The sequence below is a fragment of the Manis javanica genome, chromosome 16 (assembly GCF_040802235.1).
Source record: "Manis javanica isolate MJ-LG chromosome 16, MJ_LKY, whole genome shotgun sequence".
In the NCBI taxonomy this organism is placed as follows: domain Eukaryota; kingdom Metazoa; phylum Chordata; class Mammalia; order Pholidota; family Manidae; genus Manis; species Manis javanica.
Genome location: NC_133171.1, coordinates 43589094 through 43609947, shown reverse-complemented (window position 1 = coordinate 43609947; position 20854 = coordinate 43589094). Strand labels below are relative to the sequence as shown.

The window sequence follows — 20854 nt, the reverse complement described above, 5'->3', positions numbered from 1 at the left end:
TGGCAGTTTGATTTCTTATATTACTGGATGTAAACTTCCCATGTAAGAAGGCATGCCAGTCATCATTTTAAAAGAAGTTCATTTGAAATGTTCCCTATTGTTAAAGAATCCTTTCCCCTGTCAGAGCTTCTACTAGGACGAAAACTAGTAGATACTCATGAGACAAGCCTAGTGGGGAAAAGGGACACAACTCAGGGAACCCAACAATGTCATTCTGACTCTGCTGCTGAGCTGTGTCCTTGAGATGGTATATTCTTTCTTTGACTAAGCTTCGTTATCGATTGGTGTCTGTCATGCCTCCCTCAGGCTTTGTGTGAGGGTAGAACCAGATGTATGTAAGAACAGTGACAAACTTAAAAGCAGTGTATAAATTTGAGAAGTCATATTTTAATTTAATTACTATTTTTGAGAGTCAGCATTGATGTGTACAGGATAGTTTGCTTGAGACTAACCAGCAGGAGTTACTGTTTTTAGGATAAGGGAGCAGAATACCACCGTACAGGTTAGAGTAAGAGAGGTCCCCCAAAACTTGTGGTCAGAGCAGAGCTGTGGACCTGGAACTAGCTTGAGCCCCTTAGGTCTAGGTAAACACAGGTATACTAGGTCAGGAAAGCAGATGGTTGAAGATGGACATGCAGGAATCAGAAGGCACACACAAATTTCAGTTAGAGATGAGGATTTAGGTCGAACCTGGTATGACCATTCCTTTTTCCTCACACACATTAAATACTTTTTGTATGTCACTCTGAGAGGAGCTACAATGCATTTAAAGGTAAGTAGGCTGGAGTCCTGTCCTCAAGGGACCTATAGGCTAGTGGAAGTGACAGGTGCTTGTCATCCCTCTGCATGTGTGTGCCTGTAAGAGAGAGAGAACTGAAGAACTGAAGACGTGCAGGGGCACAGAGGTTGCTATGGGCTAAAGTGAGGACATGGGAGAAATCTTCAAAGCCAAGGGGGGTTGTGAGGTAGATACTAAAAGATACTTAGAGTTTCAAGGGACTGTGGTAGGTGGAGGTGGAGATACTAAGGGCTGAGTATATAATAATGTAAACCAAAGCATAAAGGTGGGAAAATGGAGGGTAGTATAGAAAATAGAAAATGGTCCAGTTTGACTGGACTGTAGAGTGCGCGAAGAAGTAGAGTGGGAGACAAGACTGGAAAGGTAAGTTGAGACAAGGTTGTTATTCCAGCAAATGTTTGCTGTGTGCCTAACACAGAGATCTAGAAATGTGCACATATATGAGTAAAAAGTGTGACATGAAGTCATAGAGCAGGTAGACAGTCATGAACAAGGAAATCCTGAGGAACCAGAAAGCTGGACAAAACAAGGATTCAGGAACCCAGATAAGCCAACTGGACAGAAGATACAACACATAAACAAAAGTGGATCTTGATTTTAAGGCAACCTTCTGTCACTACCAGGAAGTCTCTTATATTTTCCTCCTGGGACAGGAACCAATCTCAGGGCAGGATCAGCCCAGGTCTACACTGGGGCACAGGTAAGTGTATGCATGTGACTGTAGAGGGAGAGAGAGCAAAGGGAAGACTAGGTTCTGGGAGGACACAGTTGCAGGCTAAAGCCTGTGGCTTTGATCCTAGATGAATATGGATTATGTTAGGCCTGGGAAAGCTGTGCCTCTTGGAGCTGACTTAGACACTGACCAGCACTTGGGTAACCTGGTTCAGGTTCTGGGTCTTGGGGCCTTGGGTGGTTTGAGTCACATGCTTTAAGGTCCAGGATGTCCTGAAGGCTAATGTACCACACCAGGATGCTATGCCTCTTGAGGGGAATTATATTTGAAAAAGCTGTGCTCCAGGTTTCAAGTGATACTGCTTCACAGGCAGCTGCTGCATGGAGCTGGCTGCTCCTTTTTCTGTGCCTCTCTGGGTCAGCACTAGACTCAGTTACAGGGAGAGTCTGAGGCTGGACTGGTGAGGGTTTAGATTTAGAGGAGCAATTCTATTCCTGCTTTGAGACTCAGAGAACTGAAGTTAGATCCAAGGCACAGTGTGTGCATTTAGGGGGTGCTGGAATGTGGTCTCTGTGGCGATTATTTGCTGTCCTCCTTTTCTCACTTCAATAGGCATTTTATTTTGAGAGAAAAGTTTCTAGTGCCTGGAGCTGGGTGTGCAGAGTTAATTGGGAATTTCAGGATTCTGATTCTCAACTCATGTCTTTTCTAACCTGGACCTAATCTTTTCAGTTTCTTTCTTTGCTGGCTCTATTACTTCAATTAGCACCAGTGATAAGGAATGACCTTTGGAGATAGCTGTCTGCTGTGTGTTATGTACTTTTACCAGTTCTGACTTATAATAGTCTTACCCAATGAGAGAAGCTGATGAATATAAAATATGATTTGCTTAAGATAAATCAGAACTTCAGTGGTAAGGATAATATGAGAAATCAAGGCTGAATTAAGCATGCAAGTAAGTGGCACACATCAGCCTCCCCATTTCACATACCATTCCCATCTCCATCTCCAGGGTTGTCATTGTTCATTGACTAGAACCCTTGTTACCACTGTCATCCAGGCAGGCATGGCCAATCTGTTAAAAATCAGCATGAAAATGAGACTGAATCCCTGCAGCGTGGTGGAGATTGGGGCAGCTGAACCCCTCAGGTCTGGGGCCAGGTCCCAGGGCACCATTTACTGATCTGTAATCTTGAGGAAATCAATTCACTTATTTGAGCTTCAGTTTGTCATCTATAATATGGGGTCAGGGATGTTGTCTACTTCACAGGGCTGCAGTGAGGATTTAATGGCACAATGTAAGCAGAAGCTCTTCAGTAGAGTAGAGGTCCTGTGCAGCTGAGATCTTCTGAGGTCATGTCCTCTGCAGCTCAGGTCCTCTGCCGCTCAGATCCTCTGTAGCTCAGATCCACTGAAGCTCAGTTGTTTGATTAGCCACTCTTTCCCCATGGTAAAACTTGTCACACCAGGGGATACTGTGAATATTAAATCACTTAAAGGATTACTATGGTTGGAGTACAGCAAAGACTGCTCTGTTAAGCAATAGCCACTGCTGGTTCTCAGCCCATCATCAAGCAACCTCGAGTCAGAGCATTCCTGAACAACGGATTTAGGCTAGCTACCAAACTTGAAAGAAATGCTCCTTAGTCTTTTCCACTGGAGTACCCCAAAGGGGAGAGGAAACTCCAGGCTCCTTCACTGCTCCTGCACTCTCTAGTCTGTTGACATAACCCAAAACAACCCCATCTCCTGCAAGGAGAGCATTTCAAGTTTCTTGTTTTATCTTAGAATCCATGTGAATTTTACTCCATAATATGCCTGTTTTTGTTTTAATATACAAATATTTAAACTTAACAATATCAGTTAAATATCCTCCCTGTAAGCCCTCCCCCATTTGTTCCCTTCTTGTATTTCATGCCCTCCTATCAGCTGGGCTTTGGGATCTAATATACAATATCTCAACCAGTTCATAAATTTCTGCTTTTAATATAGTCTGAGTTACCACTAGCACGGGCCACAGGAAAATACCAGGCTGTCCCCTCTGCATTCAGGTTTCTTTTGAAAGATTTACTAAGGAACAATTTATCATTTAGTTGCAATTTAAAAAATAATCTTAATTGGCCACATATGTTATCAAATAAGAACTGGCCTTCTGGCCCCTGCCTCTGCATCCCTCCACCCTGCCATGTGGGCATGCGCACTGGGTTCTGCTAGCATGTCAGAAAATTAATTATGCCACTCTAGGCAGATAGCATCACCGGAAAGCCTCTCCCTGATTTAAGATAAGATTACTGATAATGAAGCTGTTATTTTTAGGAGGGAAAGACTATTGCTTTTAAACCTCTTTCCCTCTTTTTCCGAGTTCCTCATCTCATAATTGTGGCTCCATGTTTTGGTAGCCATAAGTCATTAGTGGTTTTTAATTTCTCTGAAACTGAAATAAGGTTTGAAAGAGTGGATTTGTCCCTTTTTTCCTCCTTTTTTTCCTTTTTTTTCTGGCTAATCGGAGGAACGCAACCACATCTGAAGCCACTTGGCTCATTATGAATTTCATGGAAACTGATTCTCTGAAAGTGTTTCCATATGTGTGTTCCCAATATATCCCATCCTCTCTAAATGGGAGCACAGACGTGTGCATGGGCTGGAAATGGCTTCAGGATGTGACAGAGCAGTCATATGACTGCCACGGCTCCGTGGGTGGCCCCTTCTGAAAGACACGGTGTCCTGGGTGCTGGCTGCCTTCCTGCAGCGGATCTGGTTACACAGACTACCCACCCTTCCTAGCCTTTAAAAAGTTCTTAATCAAGGCCTAGTGAGAAGATCTCTCTCTCTCTCCCTCATTTTTTCTCCGTGTCTCTCCCCACTCCCCCCTTGGGTTCCTTCCTCTTCTCAGACTCCCTCCCAGTATGTACACATATACACTCACCATCTCCTGCCTCCTTCCCTTCACAAAGAGGAAATATATTATCTAACAGCATCCTCAACATTTAGGTGGGTTTAAGGAATGGTTGAAGTATCTGAGAATTGCCAGTTTTTTTTCTCTCTCTTTTCCTCTCTTTCCTTCAGCATAGCATACTTTCTTAGCCTTAGGATCATCTGGTCTTTCAGAATTTGTGAACATGCAGTGGAAAAGTACAATTCATTACAACATGGAAAATAAATATTTATACTGGATAGTTGAGGCACTTTCCTCTCTTTTGCAAAACTATGGAGTTTGCTAGAGTGGCCTTTCATTATCTTAGAAGGATTGATTGCAAATCCTCATTTTGCTGGTTTCTTCTCCATCAGCATGATCCATTACATTTCTCCCATATAGGGTAATTTTTCCAATTATTTTCTAATGAAATTTAAAGTAAAACTAATTTAACAACAGGTACTTATTCATTTTAGTATGAGGGGACAAATTCAGAGACTTAACAAAAATTGATGTAAAATCCCTTAAACTCTCAGTGTGGGAAATAACACCCTGCATATAATCTAAAATTGAGTTCTGGATAATGTTTATATGGCATTTCTGCTTCTGTCCTGTTGCCTGCTTAAGACTATGCTAGTAGTTCATCCTTGGAACTCTGTAATTTGAAGTGCTGGTCTCTTCTCATCACCACACTGTGTACTAGGGAGGAACTGAAAGAAGGATGCATGGGTTTTATTCTTAGTCTGTTTTCCCTTTTAGTTGGAAAATGAAAATACTTATCTAAAACCAACATAACACTTTAAAATGCATGGAGTGGTAAAATTTATGTAAATAAATGTTCAAGATGTATATACATCTATATATGGTAAAGAAAAGATTATAAGAATTTATGTACCTAGCAAGCCCTTGTGTAGTGGTGAGCTTTAAAGACAGTGCTTACTTACCTTGGCCTGGCAGAGAGGAGGGCTGGCCGCGAGTCTCGGGAGAACATGCGCAGAGCTGCGGTGAGGCGCCTGAGTATTTGTCCTAACGTGAAGAGGGGGGTTCACACTGAAGAGCAGTTTTCCATGACCTTGGAAAAGGACAACAGAGGGCTCTCAATGTGTCAATAGCCTCCTCATTTTTCACCCTTCATTGCAAAGCAGCTCAGTCATGTCGTGAGAGCAGGGGCTGACCTGTTCTTGGGTAGGAAGTGACACCCTCTGGTTTTAAGGCTTTGCCACCTGTGTGGCTTATAAAGGTAGTATGGAAGTAAGTGGCAGATTTCCCCCTCCATGCGTGTTTTCATAGAATGCAGATTAAGGAGACCCAAGGCAGATCCTTCCCACTGTCCTGCTGGCACACTCTTACCAGGGCAGCAGGGGGACAATAGGACACTTGGACCTGGGATAGAAGAATCACATTTTAACTTCGTGATGTCACTCAGATCCACCTCAGATCCAGGCTTCCATTTTTTCATCTGTAATGGTCACCTATGATGCTTGATGACTCAGATATATTGGCTCTATATACTAGTGTAGAAATTCAGACAGGGTGTGAATTTTACCCTCTGTTACCTTTACTATCTACCCCAAATAAATAACATGACCTTAGTGGCAGTGGTTACCCTGGGATCTTGAAGCAGGTGAGTGTGCAAACCAACCTTCCCACAGGCCATGCATTTCCAGTCTGGCCCTCTTTCTCCTTCATCGCTTCTCCCAGTGGCTCCCCAGTGTAGACTTATACACAAATACTGGCTCTAAGGATACTGGGAACAACACCAATGGCAAAACAGAGGCATCTCTTCACTAGTGGCAACTGCTATTTGCACGGGCCCCTGTCTGAAACGTGAGGCCCAGTGATGTAATGATGTTTAGGAAGAGCTTTGAACACTCCTCTTTAAAGAGTTTTACAAGGTTTTACAGGTTTGGGATGGTGTTTGAATTACGTTTTAGGTTTGATGTCAGCATTGCTTAATGCTTATTATTTTTTTTAATGTGTCAAAAATGTACCAGCTATTGTACAGAGTTCCTATTCCCCAGACTAATTTATTTACCCATCCATCCATACATCTACACTTAAAAAAAATTAAGCTCTTACAACATGGAAATTCATGGATGTGAGAGAAAAATAAATCATGTCCTTTACAATCCAAAGCTTACTTTACAGTTGGAGAGAACAGGCTAAGAAACAGCTAATAATTCAGTAAAGTATGACTAAAGGCCCCAAAGAGTGATATGAAAAATAAATGCTGTTGGATCAGGAGTAAAATAGGAAATTACATAAGGGGGTGTCAAAATAGTGTGGAAGGGGAGGAAGAATCTTAGAGGCGAGAAGCTCTGCTGAAGTCTTGTGTATTACATGTGACAACAGAAGGAATGCTGTGAGGGGGTTAATAAAACGTCCTTGGGCTTTATTTGAGATTTGTTGAAGCAGTAACTTCTACCATTTAAAAGGCCCCAGTGAAGCTTTGAAGTTAACACCTCATTGCCAAGAAGTACGATGGCTTTTCATTCTGTACATTTATGCCCTGGCATTAAAAAGTAGGACCGAGGACTCTCCATATGTCAACATACATCCCACCTGGATTCAAGGCTCCCCCCTTTTCTCTGCTCAGACCTGCCTCCTCAGCTGGGATGTGCAGATTCCGCTGCAGAGTGGCAACACACAGTGTTTCCTAGCTGGCAGCCCCAAATGACAAGTACCTGGTGTGTTATTCTTTTCAAACGCTTATTTCCTTTCATTCTAGAAATCTACTTACCCATTTTCAACCAACCATTTTTTATCGAGGGCCTACTAAATGAGAAAGTGTATGGGAAAGGCCTAGTAACATCCCTGAAGGGAGATAAAGCACCGAAGGGAGACAAACCCCAACTAGACAGATCTCTGCCCTCAAGAGCTCACTTTTTAGTTACAAGTCAAGTGTGACCCAAGGTGACTTGCTTCAGGAGGCAGTGTGTGAGAGATGCCAAGTGGGGGACTGCAGACATGGGAGTTAGCCACCAGAGGTTCTCTGTTACGCTCCTGTACCTTCGTTTTGCTCCTTTCCAACACACTTTACACTTGCTCTGAAGACCTAAGAAACCTGGTTGGGTCAAGAGAGGCTATTTCCTTTCTTCCATAGACCTTGCATACAGGGGCAAGATTTTTTTTACTTTTAACACTGATTTTACTTTTATCTGACCTTCGTGGGCATTTAATTAATATATTTTCCCCAGGTACATAAGGGCAGAAAAACCACTGCTGCTACTGTTTTAATGAGCAGGATTCTTGTAGTTCTCCTTATGATAGCTACATTCATTTGCAAGCTATCTGACGGTGGCCAGGGGTGAGGATAGCAGCTCTGGAATGAAGTGCATCTGTAGGAAAACAGCAGGTCCCAGGGGAGTCAAATCCTTGACCTTGATCTCATTCACACTTTGCCATGAGCAGCTGAACTAATTGCCCACTATTCAGCAGATTAGATCAACAACAAGATCTGAAAGAGTTGTTAATAGCATCCCAAAGACAGTAATTCTCATTGGGGCAACATGTAGGCACAGGAAGAGCCTACTAAATATTTTTAGAAAATTAATTTAGGCAAATTGACTTTTAAGGCACTGAACACATATGTACATCTGTGATTGTGTCAACAACATTCCTTACAAGTAACTAAGATTGCCAAGAGGGTAGAAATCAAAGAGTCCATCTATTCGTGGCTCTGCCTCTCTCAAGCTCTGTGATTTCGTAGGGTAAATGGCTCCCGTTCTTCAGACCTCAACGTCACTGTCAGTGGGTTAGATTAGGGTTATCCAAGCAGTAAAGGAAGGGCTTGGATTTCCTTTGGGCTTACCCCAGCCAGCAGAGGAGGATCAATGGTTGTCTTAGGGAATCTGGGGGTGTAACCTTAAGCTTTACAAATGCAGGATTGGGTTGAAGTCATTTTATATTTGTTTGTCTAAAAATTCATCCAAGTTTTGCATTCTACTCCATATCATATTAATATTTATTGTATGGTGTACTCATCTTCCAAGCTGAATAAAACCAGCCCATTGGGAAGATGCACCATGTTTATCTTGGGCTTCCTGACAGTCTTTGCTTTATTTAATCAGCAGGTTGTAGTCAGGAGTTTTAAACTGACTGTGCGGAGCCCTGAGGCTGCCAGGCCCACCACATCACTAGGGCAGGTGCTGAGCGTTGCTTTTCCGTTTATAAAATTAAGTGGGGGTAATAACACTTCTCAGAATTCTCTGAGCTTTCATCTTGACCTTTTTAACAAGTTGATATTACATTTTCTTTGTTACTTGATATAATATCGAGGTTCGTTTGTAAAATTTATAGTTATAATGTGGCCAGTGGCCACATAGGCATGAATAGTTTAGGATATAATGTCAAAATAACCCAAGAAGGCAGTCTAAAAGTAAACCTGAGTTCATGTACAAAACAAATTGGAAGTATAGATACAATCCTATTCAATGAAAGGAAATTTATCACTTGCCTGTGCAATTATTGTTATACATAAATTGAAGATAAGGGGTTTATGTTCTTTATTTTTAAATTTAAGAATCCTTCCATTTCCCTATCATAGATTACTCATATCTTACTGTAGCAAGTTATTAGTATTTATTCATATAGAACACAATGCAGTATGTTTCAGAAATATTGCTTGTGTAACAAAATGTTTAAGCAAATTCCAGAAAATTATATATATATTTTTATTTATAAAAAATTATAAAATGTAAATATATAATACATAATGTATATTATAAAAATGGTATGTAATCCATTTAAAGCCCATGTTAACACAGAAGGAGTTAATCCTCAAGATATTAACAATCCTAAATTACTAGAAGTGATTGGTTAAAATTCTGTAAACCTAGCGGAAATCTGTGGCATTGTTTTCTATAAACCACAACCAGAGCTCATTAATTGAAAAATGAATGTAAATTTGCATTAGGTGACATCTATAAACTGAAAAAGTATAGTGATCTTGGTATGTGATGGGTAATAAAAACATCAACAAAACTTATCAGAGAAAAAAGAGAAGGCCGGGGTTGGGGGTGGTGAGAGAAATTCAAAACCATAGTGGAGTTTACTGGTAGGACCCCACATAAAGGGTTTTAATGAGGCTTCTACATCAAAATAAGGGAAACCACATGGAATTTTAATTATGACTATAGTATAGTTTAAGTATAAATACACACCAGAAGCATTTTTTAAGTTGACAAGCGTATCTGTGTGAACTCTGCTTCTGTGGGGCAAATGTTGAGGTTTTAAGTGTGACTTCTTTCCGTTTGAAACTGCTCACATTTTTCTGGTTTCTCCCATGATCTGAGCATTGAATTTAATGTATACAGAAGTGGCCTGACTATAACTATTAGCTCTGCTGACTCAAGTTCACCTAGATGCTCTGCAATGAAAAGCTGCCGGAGGAACATCTGTGGCCTCCATGTAGTGCCTGTATCGTGTAAGGCAATGCATAATAAGCATGGGGCTGTGGGGGGAGACATTAAATCTCATCTGCTCCCATTTACGATTCTGTCATTAGCACCACTTCTACATTTTTTAAATTTGAGCATGACAAGACTTTCGTATTTGGGAGTTGAGGATGGAAGAATTTATAAAACACAGAGAGTAACTCCCCAGACTCTGTTAGTTTTGGTTTGTCATCTTGAAAGTGTTTGCTTCTGGTATTAGAAGCTGCTCACTAGCTTTTGCTCTCTGCTTATGGCCTGTGGATTCTGGGAAAGTACTAATGAGGGGTGGGAACTTCTCTGCCACCCACCCCCCTCCAAGGCTGTTGCTTCTCCTTCTATCTTAGACTTCATGGTGATAGAATGTTAGAGCTGGAAGGGAACTTAGAGCTCATCCCCCTCATTTTGCAGATGATGACACTGCCACTTCTGACTTCTGCCTCTGGCCTTCCACTCTCAGTAAGAAGAGCCAGGCAGGTGAGACTTTCAACAATTGCTGGGCTGGGCGGGGTGGGGCTGACTGACTGGCATTATCCAATTTGTGAGAAAACCTTTGGTTAACTACATATTGCTATTAATAGTCACTTTTTAGTACAAATGCACATCATGGAACTTACGAAGATTACATTCAATGTACATTTAACAAAAGCTAACAGCTCTCAATCAGCACCTTTAAAGAAAAGTGCTAGGATTAGTCCTTTAATAAATATTATAGTATCCAGAACAAGGGCTAAATAAAAATGGGGCTGAAGAAGTACCTACTCACTAAAGCCTTCAAGAGTTACTAAGTGCTTTTCCTGATAGATAAAGCTGTAGGAAAAGTCAAATATATGAAATCCAAAGACTGGAAAGATTCTGGATGCAGTCATGGTCCTAACAGCACCAGTATTATAAAAGGACCTGTCAGCTTTAGAATATCATCACCCAGTCTTTAAAGATCACACCTGTAAGTTTTTAGGCATTGCAGAAAATTAATTTACTCATAAAGTGGTTTATAACTATAGTTTCATAGGTTAAGCACAAGAAATACCTATTAAGAGGCATAGTGTTAGCTTTAGAGTTGAAGGACCTTACACTGTAGGAAAAAACCATCGTTGCCTCCAGGTCACCGGTTCAAACTGACTTGAAGCTAGTCCTGTGGGGTGTGGTACAGAGCTCGGTGGATGGATGGTGAGGTAGCTCCCTTATAGCTCCCCACGCAGTGAGCCTTTCATGAAAGCTACATGAGCACCTGGTCTAATCAGGTCCTGTGTCTCGCACCATGGCTTGAAATGCAGTGATTCCTGAGTACTAAGGCTTTTTTCTCCCCCCTTTTCAAGACCTATTGACTTAGTTTGATGTTCGGGAGAATTTCTAACGCTTAGACTCTCCCTATATGCCCCCAGATAAGTAAGATAATTCCAGAATTACATTGAAACCTGGTTTGATTTCAATCTAGTTTGATTTTTTTTGAAATCTGTTGCTAAGATGAAGAATAAAACAAGATTTTAAATTATTTTGGGTTGAAAAAAGTGATAGGAACATGTTAGGGTATCTTTTTGAAGTTCCTTTGCTGATGAAGGGGCCTTGCCAAGAGTACCAGTCACAAAACTGATCATGCTGGAATTCCTTTATATTGGGCTGAGAAGAAGGAACCTGTCCAACTTAGTAAAAATGTCACTTTAAAATATCTGGGGTGCAACGAGAAACAAAAAGAGAAAACTGTCAATGGGGATTTAATCTTAAAGTCTGGTGAGTGAATAAGTATGATCAGAGTGTTGGATTGGTTTAGACATACGACCCAGCACACATTTGGATTTTTAAAGCCCTTTGGGATTCTCTGTTGATGAAGACCTTAAGGATAAATGCCATTAGGACTGTAAAGTGAAAAAAAAAAAAAGACTGCGTAGTGATCAGGGCATTTGAAGATCTATTTGTGGCTTGCTGTTCCTTTTGGGGAGGCTAAATATTTATTTTTTCTTGTAAAAATTCTTTCATTATTTTAATTGATATTTACAGATTTTTTCCCCCCATCTTCTGTTACAATTTTTAGGTGCTTCAGAACTGGGCCCTTTTTCAGACCCCAGGCAGTTCCCAAGCATTTCATCCCTCACTGAGAGCCGCTTCTCCAACCCACGAATGCACTATCCAGCCACCTTTACTTACTCCCCGCCAGTCACCTCAGGCATGTCCCTCGGGATGTCCGCCACCACTCACTACCACACCTACCTGCCACCACCCTACCCCGGCTCTTCCCAAAGCCAGAGCGGACCCTTCCAGACCAGCAGCACTCCATATCTCTACTATGGCACTTCGTCAGGATCCTATCAGTTCCCCATGGTGCCGGGGGGAGATCGGTCTCCTTCCAGAATGCTCCCGCCATGCACCACCACCTCGAATGGCAGCACGCTATTAAATCCAAATCTGCCTAACCAGAATGATGGCGTTGACGCTGATGGAAGCCACAGCAGTTCCCCAACTGTTTTGAATTCTAGTGGCAGAATGGATGAATCTGTTTGGCGACCATATTGAAATTCCTCCGCAGTGGCCCAGCGGTATCTGGGAGCCACACCCCAAATGTATCAATATATACATATATAGAGAGAGTGCTTATATATGTATATCAATTAGCTATCTACAAAGTGCCTACTTTTTAGATTTTTTTCATTCACTCACTCAGTTACGATCTTGTGACCGTAAGAGGGTAGATACTGAGAAAAACAAAAGGCCCAAGAGAGACAATCATAATCAGGTTTCAGATCGTTTTCTATTTAAAATGCTCTTTTACAAACAACCAACCAAAGGAAAAAAGCATTTCTGTTGCTGTTGTTGTTTGGTCTGTTGTCATAAATAACCTGTTCACATGCCAGTTCAGAGAGGTGGACTCCAGGCTCAGGAGGAAGAAGAAAGCCGCTTCCTCTCTGTGCTTTGAAACCACACACCCTCGCGGCTGCAGCTGTGTGTGGGCCAGTGCGCTCTGCAGGCCAGCTTACAAAGCCAGTCGAGGTGCACAGAAAGGGAAAAGGGAATGGATGCTTCGGAGTAACTGTTCCAAACGTTGCTTTCAGACTTGCTCCAAGTACTCATTTGAACTGTTTGGTTCAGTTTTGTTTTTTCTTTTCTTTTCTACTTTAAGAAAGTGACTTCAAAGATTCAGATCAGGATAGATTATTTTATTTTACTTTTTTATACTTTTTTTCCCTTTTCCCACTTAACCAAAAAGGAATTTCATCCCAAGCCCTCTCTTCCCTTTCCCCGTTAATGCAAAACTGAACATGGCAATACCTTATTAAAGCCATAATGGTATAGATAGTGTTTGCGTTTGGCTGTGTGTTATTTGTTTTCTTTTTTTTTTAAGTTATGAATATGTGTAAAATCTGAGGTAACTTGCTAACATGAATGGTCATATAACTTTAAAGATATATTTATAATTATTTAATGACATTTGGACCCTTGAAACATTTCTTAGTGTATTGATATGTTGACTTCGGTCTCTAAAAGTGCTCTTTATTAAATAACAAATTTCTTCAGTGGGCTAGAGCCATATCTGAACTATTGCTAAGCAATTTCAGTTCATCCAGGCACAATGTGATTTTTAAAAATACTTCCATCTCCAAATGTTTTAGATGTAGCTTTTTTTTGTGATGTATGAAGGAAATGTTATGTTTAGTTCTTTGAGATCTTTGATTGCCTCTAACACAGCTTTGCCTTTTAAAGCAATAATTAGGGATTTTAAAAACAACTCTTAACCCTTTATCACTCATGTTGCCCTCTGTCAGCATGAAATGCTGGAGTAATGTGGTTCCCTAATTTCTTTCAAATAATGATGACTTGTCATATTAAAAAGACAAGCACAAGTGAATCGTTGAGCTGCGGAAAAATGTTCTGTGGTTTAGTAGTTAAAGCAAAACTCTAAATCGCCAGGCTTCACAGTGAAGGACATAGTCAGCTTAAAGCCACATGCGTGGCTAAAGAATCAATCATGATTCACATAGTACAGGAAAGGCAAATTGCACCAGGGATTCTTAAGCAACCGCCTTACCAAACAGTAAATCAGGGGAACCCAAATCTGCCTTAACCAAGGCCCCACTGGCATCTCTCCACAGAATTTGCATTTAAAGGAGCAGAATTAAGTCATTGTCTTCTGGGAGCAGGGTCACCTGAAGTAGCAGGCAGATAGATGATCTGGGAGAATATACAGCCTGTGGGGACCCATATACAACCTTTGACATTCATATTTCTCATAATGAAGGTTAGGCAAGGCTATGTAGAGTTTGGTGTCTACTACTGTGTATGGATTTGAGCTAAAGCCCTCCAATAGGATGCACTTTGACCACTCCTGGCGGCCACGTGGCAAATTCTGAAGTGTGAATCCTTAATTCAAACCAGGATCAATGAATGACACCACCAGGCTAATCCCCGCCCTTCTTCCGACAGGACAGGGCCCCTTCATTTGAATTCTGTGTCTTCCTAAACAGAACTCTGTAGAGATGTACCTCCAGGCCCCAGAGGCCTCTTGCTCTCTAGCCATTCTCAAGCCCACCAAGAGCTGTAGGACGGCTTTTGTGGCAGCTGGACCTGTGCTTCTTGCCTTGAGCCTCCTTTGGAAATCATCCTGACTCCTAATAAAAATCCAGAGAAAACAAAACAAAACACTTTGCCTTCTAAAGGTTGTATACCAAGTATGCTTAGATAAATAAGCCACTTTTCTATTACTTAAGATGGAAGTAGTAATTGATACTATTTATTGTTTGCGTGTGGTAGCTTGAAGCATGCCACTGTCCATTTATTTGTAAGTGTAAAATATGTGTGTTTGTTTCAGCAGCACTTAAAAAAGCCAGTGTCTGGTTACACATTTCAATTTTAATTAATTGACATAAAAATGTTACCGCCAGTGCCAGCTGGACCCTATTTAATAAAAAAGGTACTATATTTGTACATTATTTTTTAATGTTAAAAGGGCTTTTTTAAGTTTACAGTACACATACTAAGTGACTTTAAGGATGCTTTTGTGTTGAAATGTTATTATAGTGGCTGCAGGCAGCAACCCAGAAACACTTTAAACGTTTTTTTCCTTGGGAAAAACTCAAGCGTTTCTTCCTTCCCCCCTCACTCCAGCCATTCATTCCAATGGGGTAATTCACGGTTCTTAGATTAAATTCTGCTCTTTTTGGCCTGGGGGTTAAATTTTTCTTTCCTTTTCTTTTCTTTTTTTTTTTTTTTAACTGAAACCTTAATTTGCACTGGGTTATGTGTATGATTTGTGATTTCAAGACCAAAGTGAAGCCTTATCACTGCCACGAACCATGTCCCAGCCAACACTCTATCTCTGTCAGGTTGAAACAGCCTGGTTCTTTATGTAGCATACACGTTGCTGGAGTTTACAGTGTGACCAACACAGCCACTTTTTTCTTTTTCGTTTTAATCTCTTTCAGTTGTCTCACAAATTTTAACCTATGTCAGAGATCCAGAATAGGTACCACAGCTCTGGGTTTAGTCTAGTGGAATGACATCCAGCCTGAAACTCAGAGACTCAACAGATTGGCTGTTGTTTGCTCATTAGACTGTCTTACCCCACCAAGGCCTTTTAAAAACTAGCAGAGAAATCCACCCCATTAGGGAACATCCATTGCAAATTCAGAGGGGAGATGTGTGTGCTGGCTTAAACAGTTCCCTTCATGCCTAGGTGAGGGACTGACTCAATCAGAGTCTAGGTTAATACATGGAAACACAAAGCATTAGCAATAAAAGTAATTTTATCTATGCTATTTGAAAGAATAATAATAAATAAAATATGACTCTTCCACCTCTTGAATTTGTTGTTAAAAAGATAATGCATTTAAAAAATATTTTCTATGTGAGAATTTTTTAGATGTTTGTTTACTTCATGTTTACAAATAACTGTTTGCTTTTTAATGCAGTACTTTGAAATATATCAGCCAAAAACCATAATTTACAGTAATTTCTTAGGTATTCTGAATAAAATTCCATTTTTTTGGATATGCTTTACCATTCTTAGATTTCTGTGGAACAAAAATGTTTGTAGCATTTTGTGTAAATACAAGCTTTTCATTTTTATTTTTTCCAATTGCTGTTGCCCAAGATTTGCTTTTGTGCACATATTGTACAAATTCCGCTTTGTGCCACAGGTCATGATTGTGGATGAGTTTACTCTTAACTTCAAAGGGACTATTTGTATTGTATGTTGCAACTGTAAATCAAATTATTTGGTATTTTTCTCATGATTGTAATATTAATTTGAAGTTTGAATTTAATTTTCAATAAAATGGCTTTTTTGGTTTTGTTATGTGTGTACATTGGGTCTTTTCTCATCTGCGGTTTCTTCTCTAGTTTGATGCCTACTCCTGCCAACACCTGGGCACTTATAGGTCATAGGTCTTGCCAGGGCTGGATGAGAGCAGAGACACTTTATTACTGATGAGTGGGAAAAAAATCTTGGTAAGCGGTATCTTCTTGTTTTGTCCTACTCCTAAAGAGGGGTGAGGGAAGAGCTTAGTATGAACTCACTTCATTATCAACCTGTGTTTGAAGGAAGGAGTGCTCACCCCATCCTTAGATAAAGCCCCTTATTCCAACTATAGGACCAGTCAGGGTATAAAGTCAGCAGCAGCCTGGATGGTTCTGTGGTTCAATCTCTGGGCACATGAATAGGGGCAGGGCAGGTGAACCCCGACTGTGATCCAGAAGGCTGCAGGCAGCCCAGCCACAGGCTAGTCTATTAGTCTGTTTCCCATCCCGTGCCTCTTTTGGATCCTTAAAGAGAAAGTCAACCAAAGCCCAACATGAGTAAAAATGGACCTTGGCTTGGAGAGCTCTAACCTCAGAAAACTTCTATTCGTGAGTATAACCTTAGTTGGAGATTTTTTTTCTGGGCCATTGTTTATTTTTGGTAAGTCCCTCCCCTGTGATAAGTAAGGTTGAGGGCCTGGTAGAGCTGTTGCTTCCTTTATATCCTGTGATGTCTGTATGCCTTGGCTTACCACAATTCTCAAAGCAGGACCTGGAAACCAGTGCAGAGAAGCTCGGTCACTGGCCAGGGGCCCACATCACTCCTAAGTTAGAGGTCTTCTTTCAGAAGAGCTGCTCATTCTTACCCCTTTGGCATTGTTTTCTGAGAAAACTTAGAAACAGCTAATTTCTAAGTCTAGGAGAAATCCTCAAAGCACTTGGGTGAACTTAGGCCAGGGAACTTAGTTGCAACTTTTTGAGGACATATATTTATTTAGCCTTTTAAATTAGACGTGTGTAATCTTAAAAGGCATTGCATGGGTGGTAGGCATTGTGGCTTTCTGTTCCTCTCCGGCTTTGTCCTGCAGCATGGTTAGAGCAGGTCACTTTACTCCTCGGGGTCTGTTCCTTGGTTTGTGCAAAGACTTTGGCTAGACCTTGGCCCTGTTGACATTGCCGGCTGGATGATTTTTTGGTGTGTACAAAGAGGCTGTCCTATGCACTGCGGGATATTAGCAGCATCCTTGGCTTCTACCCACTAGATGCCAACAGCGCTCCCCAATCATGACAAGGAGAACATCTACAGACGTTGTCCAATGTCCCCCGGGGAGGGAAAGCTACCTTGATTGATCACCACTGGGCTAGAGGCTCTCTCTTTATTTTAGGTCAGGCTTAATTGACAGAACTGGTGTGCAAATTGCTCATTAAGACAGGAGACCCAGGCAGAACACTGGGGCTTGCAGAGATGGCTGTACATCTACCTTTTCCATCTCTCACCCGATGGCCCCCTGAGGTTTGGATGTGTCGTGAGGGAGGCTTCTGGCTTTCCTGTCTGTACTTCTTCCTGCACCCCCTCCACATCATGGACTGTGTGGCCAGTGAACAGCACTGCTGTGGGGCTTTGTTAGGCTGGGGCCGCTTGGCCATACTCATCATGGCTACTTCAGTTCCTCGCTGGAAATGGCAGGCAGAAGAAGCAGGCAATTTCTCCAGTGTTTTTGATCCCGTGTTTTCCTTGCCCCCCCAAATATTTAATCATCAGACATTTTTTTGAGAGTGGGTGTTTCCTGTTCACTCAGTCCCAGCCGAGACTGGCCCAATAAACACCTCAGCTCTCTGTTGCAGAGTTTATTTGGCTGGGAAATGGGTATTGCCATGTAAACAGGAAGCCCCCTGAAGTTATTATCTACAGATGCAGTTGAAGAGCCACATGTTTATGTTTATGGGATTTGAAAACAGTTTGAATTCAAAGGCAAAGGAGGAGGTCGGGGAGCCCTTTTCCAGTCAGTGAGAGCAGGGCCTACAGACCTTCATGAGCTCATTTTTCACTCCCTCTGGAAATGGGTACTTAACAATAGTGACACGGCCAAGAGCCACAGCAGAAATGGAGTTACTGGCTTGTCTGATTTAAGCAAACAATCCTATGTAGATCATCAGATAAACAGTAGACAATCCAGTCAACTGGTCTCTCTGTCTTAATTATTTGAAAATCATTTTAGAGACTAGTCCTAGAGAGAAGTGGTACGGGGGCATCTAAAAACATAGGAGACTTTATGATATGACTGTCATCTTAGAGTCTTTAAGTTTTTCTGGGGACAACTCAACTGACTACCACACTTAGTGAGTGCCAGCCAGCTCACCTGGGAAATCTCAGGTTCTCATTCATTTGCTTGTAAAGTCAGTTCCTAAGAGTGCCTTCATCCGAGAGCTGCCCGGGAGCTGGTGCAGGGAATGTGCATGTGGTGAGACAGCTGGCCTGCATGCTAGTCCTTGGCCCAGTAGACACCAGGCTGCCCCGATTCCTTCTCTTCCCACTAGGCTCTTTCTTCACTGCCTCTTTCCTCTGGCCTGGAGAAGGTGCTGATGTCAGGCCAGGTAGGAACCAACGCATGGATAGCTGATGCTCTACATTTGTACTGTGAACTCTGACCAAAGGCAAGGGTATCTCTCCCCTCCTCTCCACCATTCCTGTGCACCCCAATAACTCTTCTTGTGACTTCCCAGGAGTAGCCATTCAGTCTGGAGGCCTTGGAAGTGAAGTTTAAAAATAAGTTGCAAATCAAAATTTAGCAAAGGATCTGCAGATGCAAAGGATAATATAACAAGGGGCATGTGTGTGTGCATGCATGCATGCATGCATGCTTGAGAGGAGGGATGGAAGGTGGAGAGAAGGAAAGAGGTGCCTGAGCAGCCATTCAGGGAAAGATGAAGTTCACCACCCCCACCACATGCTCCTCCACACAGCATTTACTTGGCTCAGTGTTTGTTATTCTTGGAAATTCTGCAAAAAAAAGAAAGCCCCACCGTCCTCACACAAGTGATGAAGAAGCAATTACTGTTCTTCAAATAGGTTAGTTATTGGGAACAAGGGACACTGGATGCTCCCAAGATGGCAGGAGCACAATGAAGCTGACATTGAAGAAGGGGTTGTCATGAATTTTCATAAAGTTTGTGTTCAAAAGCTTTTGGTGGCTCAAGTGGCCCTACTGTTCAGACCTCCTCAACCAATTGGAGAGTAGAAGGATCAAGTTTCTGGAAACCCATTTAACTTTTACAAAAAACTTATTTTAATTTCTTTTCTTATTAACTTGTTGCAATGATGTCTGGCTACTTAGTGGGGTTTTCTGAAAAACCTGCTTTGTGTTTTAGCATTGCAAATACAGCTCTTTCTTGGTTGCTATCTTTTTGTCCCAGGTTATTCTGTCCCATTCCATAGCCAGTAGGGAAGAATTTCTCCCCACCTGTTTTTCTTATAAGGAAATTAAAACCATTTAACAAAATTCTTAAAAAAAAAAAAAAAAAGAGGTAGAGGGCAAGCAAAAGTTCTTCTATACAAGCCCCTCAAGAAGCATCTTGTCTCCACAACATTAAATGAGACGAGAACAAGAAATTACACCCAAGTCTCATGAGGCCTGTACTCCTTAGGTCTTTGGACATAACTCCTGGAGAACCAAAAACACTAGAGTTAGCCTGGATGTGGAAAATGCAAGTAAAATGCAGCGGCTTAGTGGAATTAGGAGATACAGGATAGAGTGGCAGAGCTTAAGGGAGTCCTTGAGCGATGAGGGTCCCAGGACCTCCCCAAACACAAGAGGACAATGAATTGATGTGAATGTGCAAATTAATATTTAAAAACAGCAAAAAACAAACATCAAAACCTTGTGACCTACATAACTGTGGAAGAATTAATAGAACAGTTTTATGATTTAAATCTCCTTTGACATCATTTCCTTCCTAAATTAGGTCATTTATTTTTTTTTATAACTCTGTCCATCTCCGAGTGCAACAAAGTTAACCAGTTTCACTTTCTGTTTCTCTGAGTTTCTCTTCATTCTGTCCCCAAATGCGAGGAGTCGTCCGCGGTATCTGTACGTCTTCCAGTAATGCTTAGCTCACATCTGTCTTCTCTCACAGTCATTTAATATTTAAATCTTGACGATCACAGTGACCTTTCTCCTTTTGAGCAGTGTGCTTATAGAGACTTTTTGTGTGTGTGGATTTCAGGGCATAGAAAAATCTGAGTCCTTATCGATATCTTCTTATTCGTGGTTTCCATAGAGGAGAAATGGAGAGACTGTTTTTGGATAAAATTCTCCCTTCAACCTCCGGAACATAAACTATCATCTTAGATTGTACAGGGAAAGACTGGTGACCAACTTTCATTCCTTGTGGGCATGAGAGGGTGAGAAGGAGCCGAGAAGGAAGCAAGTGTGGAACTTCAGGAGGAGTTAAGTGGTTAATAGGAACTAAGTTTTTTTTATTGGCTAATAAAACCTCTCAGGGTTTTTCATATTATATGGTTCCTTCAGGCTCCTAGCCCAGTGCTCAGAAAAAGAAAAAGATGAAAACAATAACAAAAAGTTGAAGCCTAAATACTAATGTAGTCCTGGACTTGTTTACTTTTTCATTTCCGCAGTTGTAAAAAAAAAAAATTCCTCTGGTAGTTCAGCTTTATCACGCTGCAGGAGTGGATCAGTGTCTGAGCACTCTAGTCGTCCCTGCCTCCCAGGGAAAGGAAGACGTGCGCTCTGTCTCTCTGCTGCAGGAAAAGGAGACCACGAGGCAAATGATGGATGCAGCAGGAAATT

General features: G+C 41.5%; 1 protein-coding gene across 14 annotated transcripts in view; it reads left to right on the top strand.

Annotated features, from left to right (window-relative positions):
* RUNX2 (RUNX family transcription factor 2) overlaps nt 1–20854 on the top strand; it is a 315257-nt gene that overhangs the window by 192651 nt on the left and 101752 nt on the right. For 6 of the 14 annotated variants that reach the window (XM_073224379.1, XM_073224377.1, XM_073224376.1 and 3 more), the window contains one exon: nt 11851–16102. The exons of 5 other annotated variants lie outside the window; for them this stretch is intronic. In XM_073224379.1, coding sequence (XP_073080480.1) covers nt 11851–12329 — 479 coding nt within the window. In that variant the 3' untranslated portion in view covers nt 12330–16102. Of the gene's footprint in view, nt 1–10229; nt 10296–11850; nt 16103–20854 lie in introns of those variants that run through there. 3 more of the 14 variants (XM_073224372.1, XM_037015426.2, XM_073224382.1) reach the window with 1 other exon arrangement.